Source organism: Pistacia vera, unplaced genomic scaffold (genome assembly GCF_008641045.1).
Source record: "Pistacia vera cultivar Batoury unplaced genomic scaffold, PisVer_v2 Contig498, whole genome shotgun sequence".
In the NCBI taxonomy this organism is placed as follows: Eukaryota; Viridiplantae; Streptophyta; class Magnoliopsida; order Sapindales; family Anacardiaceae; genus Pistacia; species Pistacia vera.
In genome coordinates this window covers 75,014-92,181 of record NW_022196332.1, presented here as the reverse complement: position 1 = coordinate 92,181, position 17,168 = coordinate 75,014, and the positions used below count along the sequence as shown (strand labels likewise).

At 30.8% G+C, this 17,168-nt stretch overlaps 2 protein-coding genes across 2 annotated transcripts; both read left to right on the top strand.

Annotated features, from left to right (window-relative positions):
- Positions 1-8,857: 8,857 nt before the first annotated feature.
- LOC116105340 (replication protein A 70 kDa DNA-binding subunit D-like) lies at positions 8,858-9,469 on the top strand. The gene is made up of 3 exons (XM_031391773.1): positions 8,858-8,980; positions 9,097-9,245; positions 9,328-9,469. Exons 1-3 carry the CDS (start codon positions 8,858-8,860, stop codon positions 9,467-9,469), a joined length of 414 nt encoding a protein of 137 aa, XP_031247633.1.
- Positions 9,470-14,553: 5,084 nt separating this feature from the next.
- Positions 14,554-16,955, top strand: LOC116105339. The gene is made up of 5 exons (XM_031391772.1): positions 14,554-14,815; positions 15,539-15,637; positions 15,758-16,334; positions 16,422-16,488; positions 16,587-16,955. Exons 1-5 carry the CDS (start codon positions 14,554-14,556, stop codon positions 16,953-16,955), a joined length of 1,374 nt encoding a protein of 457 aa, XP_031247632.1.
- The last annotated feature ends 213 nt before the right edge of the window (positions 16,956-17,168 follow it).

Here is a 17,168-nt window from a genome sequence, read left to right as displayed (position 1 = left end):
CATTTCAGAAATATCTGTACTCATGCAAGATTCCTCCTATAATAAAACTTGTGTTGTTGAGGATGTTCCGAAAGAATGTTCAGGTGATCTTATTGGAGAAGACAAAGATAGTTTTGGTGGAAATTGCAAATTTTCTAGGCTACCTTCCAACATTTCCAAGGCCTTAGGCTTGGATGGTCTATCAGTCGGATTGGTTTCAATGCAACACAAGCTCACTAAAACCATCTTTTTTTCCCATATAGTGTTCCTCTTCTGTGAAAACTCCTTCAAGATTAAAAACATTGTCAGATTCAAGATGATTACAAATTGAATCTGGAAAATATATTCATTGGTGTGAGACACTCTCTTATTGACGTTTTTTTCCTCCAACCATTTTGAACATTATTATTCCGTAACTATAAACATCAGACTTATAAGATACTCCTTCAAAACTCCGATAGAACACTTCTGGTGCAATATACCTAATAGTTCCACTTGCATCCAACATTGATAAGATACCTTTGGGTTAAAGTCTTCATATAAAATAATGTTATGAGATTTTATGTCAAAATGCACAATTCTTATGTTACACTGTCGGCATAAATACTTTGCTCCTCTAGTAATACCAATTGCAATTTGATACATTGTCTTCCAATTCAACTTAGGATTCATGGTACTTGAAGGTTTATTATCATATATAAACTTATGTAGAGATCCATTTGACATGAATTCATGGATAAGAGTTATTTTCTCCCTTTCATAACAAAAACCTACCAAGAATTAATTTTATATACCCCTAAAAGATCGATTGAGTTGAAACGCATTCACAATTTTCTGAAATAGGCAATATATCACTAGACTTTGGGTTTTCTAAAAAGGCAAAAAAATAAAAAATGCCTTCTTAAAAATGGAAATATCAACCGTACATTTCTATCAACTAATCTATAGTACGATCATATAATTATAATTATGGAGTTGTTTTCATTTACCTGAAAATTGAATATATAATCCTGAGACATAGGCTATATGATTGCCATTTTGAGGAGCTAGAATTCCTTCATTTTGACATGTTTGCATATTGCCCAACACATGGTTGGATTTGATTGGTGATGATGTGGCATAAATTGATGAGTTGTATTTTATGGTATATGTGGCTTCATATAATTGATGTTTGATATTGTTTGTTATTAATGACAGATTTTAATAACCTTATTAATTGTTTTTTGTTTCACATTGACAATAAATATTGTCATTTACATTTACATAACCTTATACACAGAACGTTATTGATTGTTGTTTGTTTATAAATTTTTGTGAATGTAAGGGGTCTTATATGTTGCATATTATTCACAATGCATTTGTGTGAATTTAGGGGGTTTGTGAATGTGAATGTGAATGGTTTGATAAGTTTTTATTTTGTTACATTGTATGTGTTATGTTTTGCTCTTTAATATAAACGGTTACAGATATTTATGAGAATGTGAAGAGTTGTATACTTTAATTGGATTTACATAGTATATATATGTAATTATTTGTATAATTTGGTACATTATTACCAGCAAGAAATTGAACAAGAAACAGAGGTATAATTATTTGTTTTTATATGTTTATATGTCATGTTCTTGCCAGTTTATTGTTTATTTTTTTTCACTTATGTTCATACCAGTTATTTTTTCTTGAAATTTCATGTAGGTATATACAATTTGTGGAAGGAATAAAGCTGTTGCTGCTTATATATCTTGGTGAAGGTAAAATTATTTGATATTGTAATTTTTATATGTTTATATGTGATATTCTTGCCAGTTCGAGTTTATTTTTAATATTTTTATTTATTTATAATGATTTATATTATAAGTTATGGTTCGGCAGGCGAATCATGAGCGGCCAAAGTATAATGATTTATGTTATAATTTATGGTTTGCCAGTCGAACCATAATAGATCGTTAGTGTGTTTACAGTGGCGTCGCACAGGTGAATTATGTTTGTTTATTAAAGGTGGAAAAATAACCCGCTCGGCCCAGCTCGTGCTGGGTTAAGCCAAATTGCCTGGGCCAACAATCCAACCCGCCTCTTTGGCCAGAAGGGTTGGCCTAGCCCGGCCTACCAACCCTAACCCGGCGAGTTTTTGTGAGGTCTAGGCCGACCCAAATTTTTTTTATTTTTTATTTTTGTGTAATTTTTTTAGCTAACTTTTCAAATATCAATAATTCAATTAAATTAATTTTTTTTTTTAACATTTCAAATATTAATTCAATTTTAATACTATTAAATTGTAATATAAGAAAAATTAGATTTATTCATTTATCAAAAAATAAAATAAGAAATTATGACAATTATTGTCTCGTTAAAAACCTTACAAAGGAAAACACAATTGGGACAAAAACTTTGTAAGGAAAAAAGAGTGCAATAATTGATAGTTAATTTACAAATTATAAAGTTACAATTTACAAAACAACTAATTTTAGGGTTGACTAGGACCTCCCTCATTTGTATCATCTAAATTACAAAATTGAAATGATTATAATAAAGTATCGTTGACAACCTCGTATTAATCCTGATGGCGCGACTGTTCCCAATCTCGAAGACATGTGAGGACTTCTATCAATTTTAGTGAATGTTTAGTCCTCCTGTCATTTAAAATTCTTTCACTTGCACTAAATGTTTGTTCGAATGAGACGGTTGAGACAGGAACAGAGAAAACATCCAGGGCAAGTCTTGATAATACCGAAAAAACACATTTTCTGGTTTTTCAATATTCTAAGACATCAAAGTTGGCTTTTTGTTGTGGATCTGCTGGTAGCACTATTAGAGTCACGAAAGTGACTCTATTTCGTTGATAAAAAGATCCCATATGTAATTGAATTGAAGTTATATTGAGACAATTAAGAGAAATTATGAATTTATATATAAAAATCATATTTTGAGTTTTTCTTACTAATTTAGCATATTTGGGATGAATTTGGAAATGGTGTGAGTTGATATTAGGTTGTGGTTTATGGATTAGGGGTGATTTTGTCTCATTTATGCTGTTCAGGGGGTAAAATGTCATGTTTCAAGGGGCTGATTTTGTCATGTTTCAATCGTACAGGGACCAAATGAGAATTTGCCAAATTTTGTATAAAACTACAGTGCAAGTTCGCAGATTGGGTGGCTGCCACCCACCAAAACTCTTCACCTTCTCCGATCAAGCTCCGGCGACCCTTCATCTCCTTTTCCGATGACGTTTCGGCTTCCCCTTGCTCCGGTCACCATCATCCCTTCATCACCACCGTGAAACACGCACGCCACCATGAGCTTCATCTTCCCACCGCGACGTTTCATCTTCTCGGCCAGATTTGGCCATTTTCTGGCGACGTTTCAGCTCCCCAAGAGTTGATCTCCCTTCCCTACGGCCGGATTTGGCATTTCCAAGCTTCAGCCACCGCAAAAACTATCGGAATCCGCGATTTTGCCTCCGCGCCTCTTCATCTTCCAGCCTAGATCCTGCTCATTTCCAGTGATTTCTCACCTCCCCAGGACCTGATCTGAACTCCCCATCACCAGAGCTTTCCATCGGTACCTTCGGATCCCATTTCTGCCCCCGTTTTCCGGAAGACCCGTCGAAAAATTAACGTTTTCCAGCAAGTGCGGCTGTTCGTATTCCAGGCTGTCCGTGGGTCGTTTTCGCCTCTTCTTCTCATCATATCACTGTCGGTTACCTCTTCTCTACCATGATCAGCTCTGTTTCCACCATTTCAGCCTCCGTCATCACCACTATGAGCGGCTGAGTTCCCGATTGTCTATTATGGTGTAGGCGAGATCGAGATTGACTCCATTGATCTCCTCATCAGCTCTCGACTAGTTGGATGAGCCCGAATGTTGGATATTTGGTTAAGTTTCTTGTATTCAGATTATATTTATTTTCGTTTCAGTTTGTTTGCGATGCTTTAATATTATTCTGATGCTCGATGTGTTGAATTGATAATGTCCATTGAGAACGTTTATTAATATATAACTTTTCGCATAATTGAATGTCGGTTTGAGATTATTGAATGTTGATTATGACTTTAAATTGCTTCAATACTGATTGCAATCAAGTTGTAGTAGCGTTAAATATCATTTCTACTAGGAATGCATTTATTGTGTAATTAGTTGATTGGATGATACAGGTTGATAGGTTGTACTTGTTAACGTTGTACCAACTAGTGGTGTTTAAGGGTTTAGCATTTTTCGGCTAGTCAATGATAGTCTTTAACCAATCGATCTGTAACTAAGATGACGGAGAGACAGGATAGATTATGCCTAGATTGCTGGGAGATATTTCTATTGATTTGCCTAGCCTTGTAGGATTAGGAAATTGAAGAGCGAGGAGAGGAATTGTGAGAGTTGGTCTTGAGTAAAACCGAACCCGTAGAGACAACGCTTTTAATATTGTGTTTTAGTTAGCAATTTATTTGATGCTTTTTAATTTCCTGCAAGTAATTAGTTTCCTTAGTTTTAATCAATCATTCTGCCAATTTCTCTTTCATTAACTCAAATATACATTAGGTCGTTAGTCTTGCTCTCTGTGGATTCGACCCTGCTTACCGCTAACTACAGTCTTTAGGTTTAGTTTTGTGACTGTGACAACCGGTTCAACAAGCACGTCGGGGGTTCCCAAATATTGCTGAAGCTCATTACTCTATAGCTGCATGGAGGATAATATATTTGTTGTTGATGCCTTTGAAGAGGAGGCTATGCTTCGGGTTCAGGTCATCTTTATCATATTAAGTGCATTCTAGGAGTCGAAGTCTTAATTTGTGTCTTCTGATGCTACTTTCTCAGGGATTTCACCTCTTCGCTGGTTCCAATACCTATTTTCATATTGCAAATATACCTCTGCAAGACACTGTCTTATCTCTCCTAGTTGATTGGCATATGCTTCGTCTCGTAAATTTTTACTTAACGTGTCTAAATCATTTTCTAAACCCGCTAATTTAATTCTAGGATCAAATATGGTAATTAAACAAAAAGAAAAAGGAATGGGTTTCCAATATTTTTTAAATTTTAATTCCATTGCCTTTATTGGTCCTGCTAAAATTTCATTGTTTCTGTTTTTTTTTTTTTTAAATAAATATGAAATTTTTATAATTGTATGTATTACTAATGGACTAGTATGATAATACACACCAGAAAGTTTTAAAGTAGATTAATAAACAATTTTAAGAAAAGAATGAATTTTTTTAGCTATATGTCAATCACTATCTACCAAATAATGAGGACCCCTATTATTTGCTATAAAATAACTAATTAAATTTGCATAAGGTAAACATGAACCAAACATTAAATAAGTACTATTCCATCTAATAGGCATGTCTAATGCAAAAGTTCTAGAAGACATATTTGATTTTATATAAGCATCTTGAAATTCAACATATCTTATATTATTATAATAATCCAAGTTAAAGAATCCCTAATTCTATCAATATTATTTCTAATTTTTTTCATACCACTTTTCACAATTAAATTAATAATGTGACATGCACAACGTTAGTGAAAAACCTTCAAATTATCATAAAAAGGAAAATTACTTTTAAAATAATCTATAACTCTACTGTTAGCACTTGCATTATCTAAAGTTAAACTTATCACTTTGTGAACTATATCATAATCTTCTAAAACTTCAACTATTTTATTATAAATTTGTTGACCACTATATCCACATCCATTAATCTAAATCCCAATAAAGATTTATTTAATTTACATGCATTATCAAAATAATGACTAGTCACACAAATATAATCTTGTTTAGCTCTACCACTCCAAATATCGGCTGTTAGAGCCACATTAACATGACAACTATGTATTTTATTTCTTAATTCTAATTTTTCCCAAATAATTTTATTTAATCATTTCTCGTTGCAGTTTTAGAATAACTTTTAAATCCTAGAAAAAAAATAAATTTTTAATAAATCTTTCAAAATTTTATCTTCAGCCATATTAATAGGTTGATCAGTTGCAGCAATCTATAAAGCTAATTGTTCCCTATATACATCAGAATTATAATGCCAAGTAGTACCCATATTAGTTATTTGAGGTTGATTGGTTTCTCTATTTCCATGTTGATTCATATGTTTATTAACATGCCTTTTTAAAGTACTAGTACCATTACCTACATCAGCTTTATAACTATTTCTACAATACTTGCATCTTGCTTTCTTCACTTGAACTCCATTTTTTGTCTCATAAAACTTTTTGAAATGCACCCAAACGTTTGATGTGTGCCTGTCGTCGATTCTGACTGTAGTTAATGAACCCGCTTCTGCTTGAGATGGAGTTGGACGAGGATGACGATTACGAGGATGACTTCTAGAACCACTGGGAGCTGTAGCAGCATGGGGAGGAAGGGGGGAATATTATGAGGTGTATCAGATTCTGAGAATGGGAAAGCAGGACTATTTGAATCAATTGCATTTACTAACAAATTCAGGGGGACTAGGATAATTTTCTTCATCATTAAAATTGATGGGATGGAAATATCTATCCTTTCTAGTTAAAAAAAAAAAAAAAAACTTGGATATAAAAGAAATAAAGAATTAAAGAAGGAGAATTGGAATTTGGAAATATGAATTGAAAATTGCAAAAACTAATAAAAATTACAATGAGAGCAAATTGACAATAAAGAGATTGAGAGATTTCAATAGAGAAATGGAGAGAATGAGAGAATTTGGGATGTGAGGAAATATGAGTGTTTAGGCCCTATTCATAGAAAAAAAAAGGGGAAAAGAAAATGACCAAAAAGACTCCTCCAACTACTATAAAACGGCTATATTTTTAGGGTAAAATGGGTTTTTGCAAAAAAATATTTAATTTAATTTTTTTTTTATTTTTTTTTCAAACCCGGCGGGTTGGACGGGTTTTTTTTTTTAAAAAAAAAAATATATAACCCACTGGGTCGCCGGGTTGGCCTATGAAAGCCCAACCCGCCTGGCGAGGTATACTCGAGTCGTGTTGAACCCGGGTTGAGGCGAGTCGGGTTAGGGTTGACCCACCTAACCCGGCCCATTTGTTCCACCTCTATTGTTTATTATTGATATAACAACTACTTTTTCCTCAAATTTGATTTAGGTATATACGATTTTTGGAAGAAACAAAGGTGCTGCTTATATATACCTGTGAAGGTAATGACTCTTTATATTTGTTTATTTTCATTAAAAATCCATTTGACCGAATTATAATTACATATATCACAAGTTAATGTTTATATACCGAAACATAGCGATATAATGATTTATATTATAAATTATGGTTTGGTAGGCGAACCATGATGAACCGTTAGTATGTTTGTCATTATGTCACTAGGACTCCACATAGGGAATCATGTAAAGCATCATGAGCGGCTGAAGTATAATGATTTATGTTATAATTTATGGTTCCATAGGCAAACCATAATGGACCATTAGTATGATTACAGTGGCATGGCACAGGCGAATTATGTTGGTTTATTACTGATATAACAACTATTTTTCTAATTATAATTACATATATAACAAGTTAATGTTTATATGGTGAACCATAGCGATGTTGTCAAACAAAATTTGCAAGAGCGAACTATAATGATTAATATTATAGTTACGGTTTGGCAGTTGAACCATAATGTATCATTGGTATGTTTGCTTTTATGTCACAAGAACTTGACATAGCAAAACATGTAGTTTTTGATTTTATTGTAAAAATTCAGCTGCCGAATGATGTTTCACCATTACAATACATTATTGATAATTGTCTTTTTTTCCCTTGTCGGCAATTCATTGCAATGTCTTATTGTTCGTTGAAAGATCTTAACCAATCACGTGATGATTGGATAATCGTTGCTAGAGTAATAAGATGTTGGGAATGCATTAATTTTAAAATGAATAACGATGTGTTTAGCATTGATATGGTTTTGATGGATGAATAGGTGCAAAATATAAATATTTATGTTAGTTAAAAGTTTTATTATTTATAAATTGCACATATTTGTTAACACTTTTCATTTGCATTGGTTTTACAGAGTAATGTGATGCATGGAACTATACCAAAAAATAGGGTTCCTAAGTTTAGAAGCCATATTCATAAAGGTTGTATATATCTCATCAGATATGTAAGGGTTATAGGATGGGCTGCTTCTTACAGACCTGTGGAAGGCACATATCGTATACAATTTCTGATGACCACATCTTTGAAGGAGATCAAGGAACCAAGAATAGCCATTCCAAAGTTTTATTTTAAATTTTCTGGTATTCATGATCTTGAAAATAGGTCACATGATATTTAGTTTTACTTATAGATATTTCAAGTCTATAAAAAATGAAGTTATATATTATATTTAACATAAATAATGATATGCAGATGTGATTGGTATTCTGAATGGAAGAGGAGAAACTCAAGAAATTGTATCAACAAAGAGTAATAAAAGAGAGATTAGACTGCAGACTGCAGACTGAACAATAAGTTTTTTTTTCTATATTGTTACATCCTGTTATCAATTGATATAACTAACATCGTTAATAATTTCAGAGAAACAAATACAATATCTTTGTTTGGAAAAGTCTGTGATAAAATCAATGATGTTGTGCAAATGGAAAATGGAAAGGCTATTGTTATGATTGTTACATCAACAAATATGAAGGAGTTTCAAGGTAATTTAAACATATTATAGAAAATTATTGTATTGTGAATAATTAATTTTTTTTTTTGTGTAACATGCACAGCGATTATTTCTGAATACAACTTGGGCATCAAGAATTTATGTAAATCTCGATATTGAGGAGGTGCATTCCCTTCAAGACATGTAAGATATCAAGAAATTGTATATTATGATATTAAATGTTGTATAACATTGATATCTTATGTATTGTTATTATTATAAAACCAAGACATGCCAGTTGTTCAATTGCAAAAGAGAATTTTCAATGAAGTACCGGTAGAAAAGGAGATTTTTCAGAATATAGTAACATTGAAGCATATTACCAATCTAGTGTGGTATAACAATGATGATCAGGTACAATATTTACTATGTAATTAAATTGATTATTACAACTTTATTTTTTATATAAGAAATTCATTTGAATAGGTCATTACACCTTTATTTTTTATATAAAAAATTCATTTGAATAGGTCACTAATTTCACAATAAAGGCTATGCTAAGTGATGCTGATTCTAGATTTGGTTGGTGCTATTTGTCTTGCAATTTTTGCAAGAAAAAGATCCCAGAGAATTTGTATTGTCAGAAATGCAGAAAAGAATTGAAATTCCCACAGATGAGGTATGTAATTTTTTTTTTTTCCCTTAGTAAATTGTAGATTACAATTCAATTGTTTATGTAACTATTGTTAATGTTACAATAGGTACAACATAGAAATGAAAGTGACAGATGAAAGTGCAAAAACAACTTTTTTGTTGTTTGATTCAATAGCCCAGAAATTGATTGGACTATCTTGCTATCAATTGCTGAACAAACAAGAGAATGACATATTTTCAGGGGAATGAAAAGAAAAAGCAAAAGCTGTGATAAAATGTGTAAACATTAGTTTGTACAAATGTTATTCATTACCACATTCAATAATAATTTTTTAACATTCTTATATAATTATTTTTATATTGAAACGAAACAGGGTTTTAAAAAAATTATTTTAACAGTACTTTTGGTCAGAAGTAATATATATTTTAAAACATATTATAAACATTGTTGCAAAAACACATTGAATATTTACATATGTTTATAAACATTGTTCCAAAACAAAGAAAATATTTACAAATGGTCAGTATTTGAATACAATACATCAAGTATCAACAACATCTAGAGTAGTGTCAGAAACAACCTGATTTGTTTGTTCTGCCTGCAATTGTAATTGCTCCAAGAAAACAGGATTTTCATTTGGAAATCGCAACTTAAATTCGTTAACACAGGTTGCTCGAGTTTCGAAGAAAATTTGAGTTAGTAAACCATAAGCTTCATTCCTGTCTGCTTCGGCTTGAGCAATAGCAGATTCTATTTTAGTATTGGAGTCAATTAATTCTTTTTCCTGTCTTTTAAGAAAACAAACTTCTTCATGAATTTTTTCACAATTTTGTCCAACAACTTTAACTATCTCCTCATGATCCTTTAATTCAATTATGACTTCTGCATATTTGTTCTGTAGATAGTTGTTTTCAGCTGTAAATTTTTCCTTTTGAATGTCTATATTTTTTTTCTTCTTCTGCAATTTAATAATGGTATTGTCTGACCCTCGCCAACATTGCTTCATTTCTAGCAAACTTTACAAATTCTGTTAATAAAACAAGACAAGAACAATTAAAAAAATAATATGATCATCAAAAAAATAAAGTGAAACAAGTTATATATTTTATATCAACAAAATTACCTAATCTGGTGTAAGTCTATCCAGATCTATTGCATGTATATTCTTCAAATTCTTTCCACAATTAAGAACTATATTTACTTCCTTGCTGTTGTTCTCACCCTTCCTTCTCTTTAACAATTGACTCTCTTCTATATCTTCATCATTCGGTTCAATTGGTGAATATATTTTTTCACATGTAGGTGGTGCAGGATGTGTAGAAACAATCAATTTGGTTGGAGAAATTGTTACTGCAGCTGTTGCAATTGGACCTGTTTTCACAAATATAATTTTCATTAACAAAATAAAAAACAATAAATTTCTAACAAAAATAAGGTGCAATTATATTAAAATTCATAATACCACTTTTTGAATTAAAATCCGAGTATTTGCTCAGCGTATCGTAGATGTCAAAAGTCTGTTGTTGCTGAATAAGAAGTTCCAATCTTTTGATTGCAATTTCATTTCCCTTACTACTGTCGCTTTCATTTCCTTTCATTTCCCTCTTTTTGAATTTTAACCATTTAGTAGGTAATCCACCCCAGCCTTTCTTACAACCCAATAAAAAGTACCTATCATTCCACCCTCACAACTTATTGCTCAAACCTGTTAACAACACTTTATCATTCCTACTCTTGATAAAGTAAAAGGAACTATTGGGTCTCTTTTTAATTGCATAAAAATAGTTAAAAATAGAAAAACATTGGTTCAATTGTATTCATCAAGCAAATAACTTTGAAAGCCATAACAATTTTTCAACCATTTGGACGGAGCTAGCTCAGTGCTATTTTATAAGCCATCATTACTTCTTCTACAAATGGAGAGAATGGAGGAACTAAGCCATATTGCAAAAATATTTCAAAAAAGGTAAAAAAAAAAACCCAGAAGGAGGAATAGTGAATATATAAAACCCAGGCGAATCACAAGGCAATAAATCATAATCGTCAGAGATACTGTATTCTTTCGGAAGTTTAGAACTTCTTCATCAGAAAGGGTGCTGCTAATTTCTAAAAGAGACATTGTCAAGAAGAAAAATTATATTAAGAACCAGTGGAATAGGAAATAATTTCACTTACCTACGAATTGGTTTTAAAGACATTGAATGAATCCGCAATACATAGAACAAGAACAAATACCCTAAATCCCCACAATTATTTTAAATACATAGCAAGAAGCTAAACGGTGGCGTTTTATTGAATTGTAGATTTTACAAATTTTTGAACATTATTATACTTAATAAAGGTATATATTGTCAGAAGAATATGTCAGTGATTTATATATGGCAATTTTTTTCTTTTACTTGTGTTCACAAACAAATTGAAATTCAATTTATTGATCTATATGTTTTTTCTTTTTAAAACTTCAACAGTTGTTTTCTTAAATCCTCATTGATGATTACAATGTTCTTCTCTTAAACCAAGATTAATGATTACAATGTTCTTCTCTTAAACCAAGATTAATGATCGTACAAAATCCTTCATATTGCATATGATTAAGCCCAGGTATTGTAAACATTCTTAAATTTTCAAATATATCGTATGATAATTGTTATATTGACTGAATATTAATTACATATTTGACACTTTAATGTTTTATTTATGTAATGAATTTAATTATGTCATTAATGAAGTATTGTTAACACAATATTTTTTAAATTAATTGATATATAAATATTTATTTGGATGTCAAATGATTTATACGTTGTTTCTGTCATTGTAATGTTTTTTTTTTTTTTTTAATAAATTATTGGATATTAATCGGTTGGTATATTGTATTTGGTCTCTTTGATTTGCTTTCAGTTAATGCTTCTTAATGTGAACGTATACGTTGTATGTGTTAATTATTTTTGTTATGTGAAGTTAATAGAAAACATTCAAGGTATTTACATGAATATGAAGTGGTTGATATGTTGTACTATTGCAAAAATAGTTCGTTTTTATTGTTATGTGAAATTAATAGAAAACATTCAAGTATTTATGTTAATATGAAGTGATTGATATGTTGTACTATTGCAAAAATTAAATGTTTAGTGATTTATATTGAATTATTGTAATTAATGTACTTCGTATACATATAAATATATTTATATAATCAATATTAGATTGATAGATAATTGTTTTTTTTTTCTTTTCCTGATTGTTTGGTCTTATTATATCTATAGAACAAGATAAAAATTGTTCTTCGTAGCTACAATATATCTGCTGGTAAAGTTAATGTAATGGTCTTGATTCTTTTAACAATTTAATACTTAAATGTTGTATGTATTACTTCTTAAATTTGTAATATATATAACAATTTGTAGATGATTGTTTTGTGCTTTTCATTAGTGTCCATGTGTTGTAAATATCTTTTGTTTTTATTTGACGTAGGTATATACAATCAACGAAAATAATTTGAAATTTATTATTGCAATATTTTTCTTTTTACAGGTAATGAAGCTTTTTTTTTTTTTTTTTTTTTTTTTAATTTTTTTATATCATTACAACAATCTCCTGTGAGATTGCTTGTAATTTTCAAATTTTTGAATATCATTGTATTATGCAATTTTCTATACTGGTTATAGAATTATGTTGGTTAGGTTATAGGATTGTAATATGTATATGATAGTATTAAAAAAACTTGACTATAATTCTTCTATAGAGTTGTAGTAAACTATTTAACGAATTATAATTTTGGTTTTGATTGTAATAGATTTGTTAATTAACATTTTCAATGTCCATCCATTTATTTGGTGTATTATTACTTTTTGATATGCTGGATGCCGAACAATGTATTGGATCCTTAGAATTGTGTTAAGGTAATACTGACCTATGATTTAAATGTAACTAGTGCATACATTATATCTGTATTATTTGTCGAACGATAATTTACATATAACTATATAATAATAATTTATAAATTTATTTTTATAAGTATGCCGAACCATAATACAGAAATATAAAAATGTCATAAGTTGTTATTGAACCAAATTTTTGGGCAATTCTAAAAGATATGATGTCTGTTCGCTTTCTTCACTGTATTAAATTATTATTAGCATGGTTGTATAATTGTGTTATAAAAAAATAGAAAGAGTGAATATTAAATTGTTTGAGTCTAATTTTGTTTGTTCATGTGGAAAAGCATAGTATGGAGACTACTGATGGAGTTTCAACAAACGTACAATTATATTTGGAAAGGACAGAAAGTTATAAATTGGAATTTGATTCTGGAAATACAACTGCTGTTGAATTGAGAAGAAGAGTGTGCAAGGAAAATAGGAAATTGAGAATGATTGTATAGAACAAAGAGCTGCAAAAGCTGCTAGAACTGAGACCGGTGATAGTGCAAATGACAAAATGTCTGGATCGAAGAGAAAAAGAGGTAGTTAATAAATCAATTATTGTTTTTCTATCCTTTCTGTAATAGTATGACAATTATACTATTGTTATTTTTAATTTCAGGAAACGCATCGAATAATGAAACAGAGTCTGTGTTGGAAACAAATGTAGACGTATTGAATAATGAAACAAAATCAGTGTTGGAAACAAGTGTAAACGTATCGAATAATGAAACAGAATCTATGTTGGATAGTTGCATCAAATAATGAAACAGAATTTGTGTTGGAAACAAATGTAGGTTCACAAATTTGCTTAGGCCCTTCTGAACATAATGATCGCATATACAAAAAAAAAAAAAAAAAAACAGAAGATACATAATGTTTGTATTAAAAAGAAAGAGAGGTGAGGAAAATTATGTTTTTTCATTTTCTTGAGATATTTGGCTGACTACATATAAAATTTTGCAAGTGGTGATTATTATGTAAGAAAAAAATCTAAATTAAAGCTTACTCTCTCAGAAATATGTAACAGTAAGTTATAAACTTTAGACATATAATTACATAACAAATTATTACAGTTTGTTCATTTTTGTAACAATATCGTTATCTTTGATATTTGTTTAAAATTAGTGTTATTTCTATTGTTAGTGGATTTGGAACCATTGAACTTTGGTGTACCATTTACCATTGCAAGCATTATTAGGGCAATCATGTGGTATGAAGAGTTTACAATTAAGAACAGAAAGATAACTTCTCTTGTATTTTCGTTATGTTGTATGGATAGGAAAATTGAGTTACCACTGTTGAAAGAACCACCTGAATTGTTGAAAGAATTATTGGATGTAAACAGTGGTTCTAAAGGAAAAATATTTAGAAACAAGATAAGAATATACAACTTGATATTCTCATTTACATCAATGGGAAGGGACATTGATACTGATATCAATAGAAATAATGGTCCATATGTTTTCAGACTTTGTGGGCAAAATTATCACCGTATAGGGGCATTGCTTCCACCTGCTGGAAAGAAACCTACTTTTGCACAACTTTACATCTATGATACACAATGTGAAATCAGTCAAAGATTGAATTGTATGGGAAGGCAAGCAACTTATAATAGTGTTGACAAAGAATTGAAATTGATACTTGATAGGAACAATGAGTTGGTTAAAATTTTCGGTTTGCCAGGGATTATATTGAATCAAATAATGTTCTTGAAGTCCACTTGTAGTTAAAAATCCATAGAGAAAAAGATGGAAGACAGTGTAATCTGCCAATTGCATATGAAATTGCAGGAATAATTATTGGTGATGTTGGATGTTGGAAAGGATGTTATCGTTTATCATTCAAAGAATGGTTTATAGAGAATTACTGACTTACATCCCAGTTTTATGGCATTAAGTTATCCAATTTTGTTTCTATATGGAGAGGATGGATACAGGGTTGGCATTAAGCATAGAGAATCAGGAGACAGAGAAACTTCTACAATGCATAAACTGACTATGAGACAATTTTATGCCTTTCGATTGCAGTATAGATTGAATGAAGGACACACTTTGATGAAATTTGGTGGACTATTGCAATAATACATTATAGATGCATATATGGCTATTGAAGACGAAAGGTTTCGTTGGATAAGAAAAAAAAAATTAAGAAGTGATTTTTTATAGCGGATTGATGGATGCTATTTCAAATGGGGATGTTAATGCAGAGAATATAGGCAAGTGCACATTGCTACCGTCCTCTGACACTGGCAGCCCAAGATATCGTATTCAAAATTATCAAGATGCTATGACAATTTGCAGATATCATGGATATCCTGATTTTTTTTTACATTCACATGTAATCCAAAGTGGCCAGAGATACAATATATATAGAATGCTATTGGTCAATGTGATGAAGAAGGAAAAGTAACTGCTATTTGTAGAGTGTTCAAGATGAAATTGCTTGAACTGATGAAAGAGATAAAGAATGATAAATATTTTGGTGAAACTCTGGCAAGTAAGTTCTGTTACAAGTAATATGTATATTTTCTTTTAAAATATTTGTTCATTTATGATTTATAATATGAAATTTACAATATATCAACAATTACTGACAATATTCTATTATATTTCCCAGTTATTTATACTATTGAATTCCAGAAAAGAGGTCTCCCACATGCACATGTATTGATTTTCCTCTACGGGGAATATAAGAATCCTTCTCCATCAAAGATTGATAGGATGATATCTGCTAAATTACCAGATAAAGAAAAGGATCCTCTTGCTTATGCAGCTGTTGGGAACTACAATATCCATGGTCTGTGTGGAAATTTAAATACAAGTTCACCTTGCATGGAGAACGGGAAATGCAAAAAACATTTTCCAAAGAAATTTGTGAATGCAACAACTATAGATGATGAAGGGTACCCAGTATATAAAAGGCGAGATACTGGATCAATTATTGAGAAAAAAGGTGTCAAAATTGACAACCATTTTGTTGTTCCCTATAATAGAAATCTGACGGTTAAGTATGATGGTCACATAAACATTGAGATCTGTAACCAGCATAGATCAATCAAGAATCTATTCAAGTATGTCAACAAAGGACCCAACAGAATCAAAGTTTCTATGGAGGTTGCAAAAAATAACGAAGGGAGTTATGGATGCACAAATATTACAGAGGATTATGAAATTAAAACTTATGTCGATTGTAGGTATGTATATAGAAGTATAAAATATAATATATTTGTTGTTATTTGTTATAAATATAATATTGAAAAATGCAATTACTATATTTACAGATATATTTTTGCCATGGAGGCTAGTTGGAGAATATATCAATTTGATATGTACTATGGAGAACCAGCTGTTGAAAGACTTCCTTTCCACTTGAGAATGAAGAAACAGTCGTCTTTGATCCAAATCAGAATTTAGTCAAATATTTGGAGAGCAATGTTGTTACTTAGACAAAATTAACAGAGTGGATGAAATGTAATCAACAATATGAAGAGGCAAGATCATTGACTTATTCTGACTTCCCAACAGAATGGGTTTGGAATGACAAAGAAAGGAGATGGAGTCAACGGGAAGGTGGAAGATGCATTGGCAGAATTTACTTTGCATTTCCAGGCAGCAGTGAAAAATATTATCTGCGGATGTTGTTAAATTTGGATAGAGGAGCAACATCATTTGAAAATATCAGAACTGTTAACGGAAGGATATATCCTGCATTCAAAGATGAATGTTATGCATTAGGCTTGCTGGATGATGACAGAGAATGGAATGATTGCTTAGCTGAAGCATCAATATGGGCTACTGGAACACATTTACGATAGCTATTTGTAACAATTCTTTTATTTAATGAAGTCGTAAACCCAACAGAATTATGGCAAGCAAATGCAGATCAACTATACGAAGACATCGCATATAATCTCAGGAAAAAAATAGGAATGAGAACAATGAGATACAATACGAAGCAGTTACACAATCATGTATTGACTGAGATTGAAGACTTCATTAAAAAAGGACGAAAAACAATGGCTGATTTT

What these genes read in the sequence shown, in the direction of transcription:
- LOC116105339 (XM_031391772.1), top strand. Translation starts at nt 14,554, where the DNA reads ATGGGAAGGGACATTGATACTGATATCAATAGAAATAATGGTCCATAT. An exon ending in TTTTGGTGAAACTCTGGCAA is followed by an intron (nt 15,638 to 15,757) that starts GTAAGTTCTGTT and finishes TATATTTCCCAG; the next exon opens with TTATTTATACTATTGAATTC. An exon ending in AAAACTTATGTCGATTGTAG is followed by an intron (nt 16,335 to 16,421) that starts GTATGTATATAG and finishes CTATATTTACAG; the next exon opens with ATATATTTTTGCCATGGAGG.
- LOC116105340 (XM_031391773.1), top strand. Translation starts at nt 8,858, where the DNA reads ATGCCAGTTGTTCAATTGCAAAAGAGAATTTTCAATGAAGTACCGGTA. An exon ending in GGTATAACAATGATGATCAG is followed by an intron (nt 8,981 to 9,096) that starts GTACAATATTTA and finishes TCATTTGAATAG; the next exon opens with GTCACTAATTTCACAATAAA. An exon ending in TTGAAATTCCCACAGATGAG is followed by an intron (nt 9,246 to 9,327) that starts GTATGTAATTTT and finishes ATGTTACAATAG; the next exon opens with GTACAACATAGAAATGAAAG.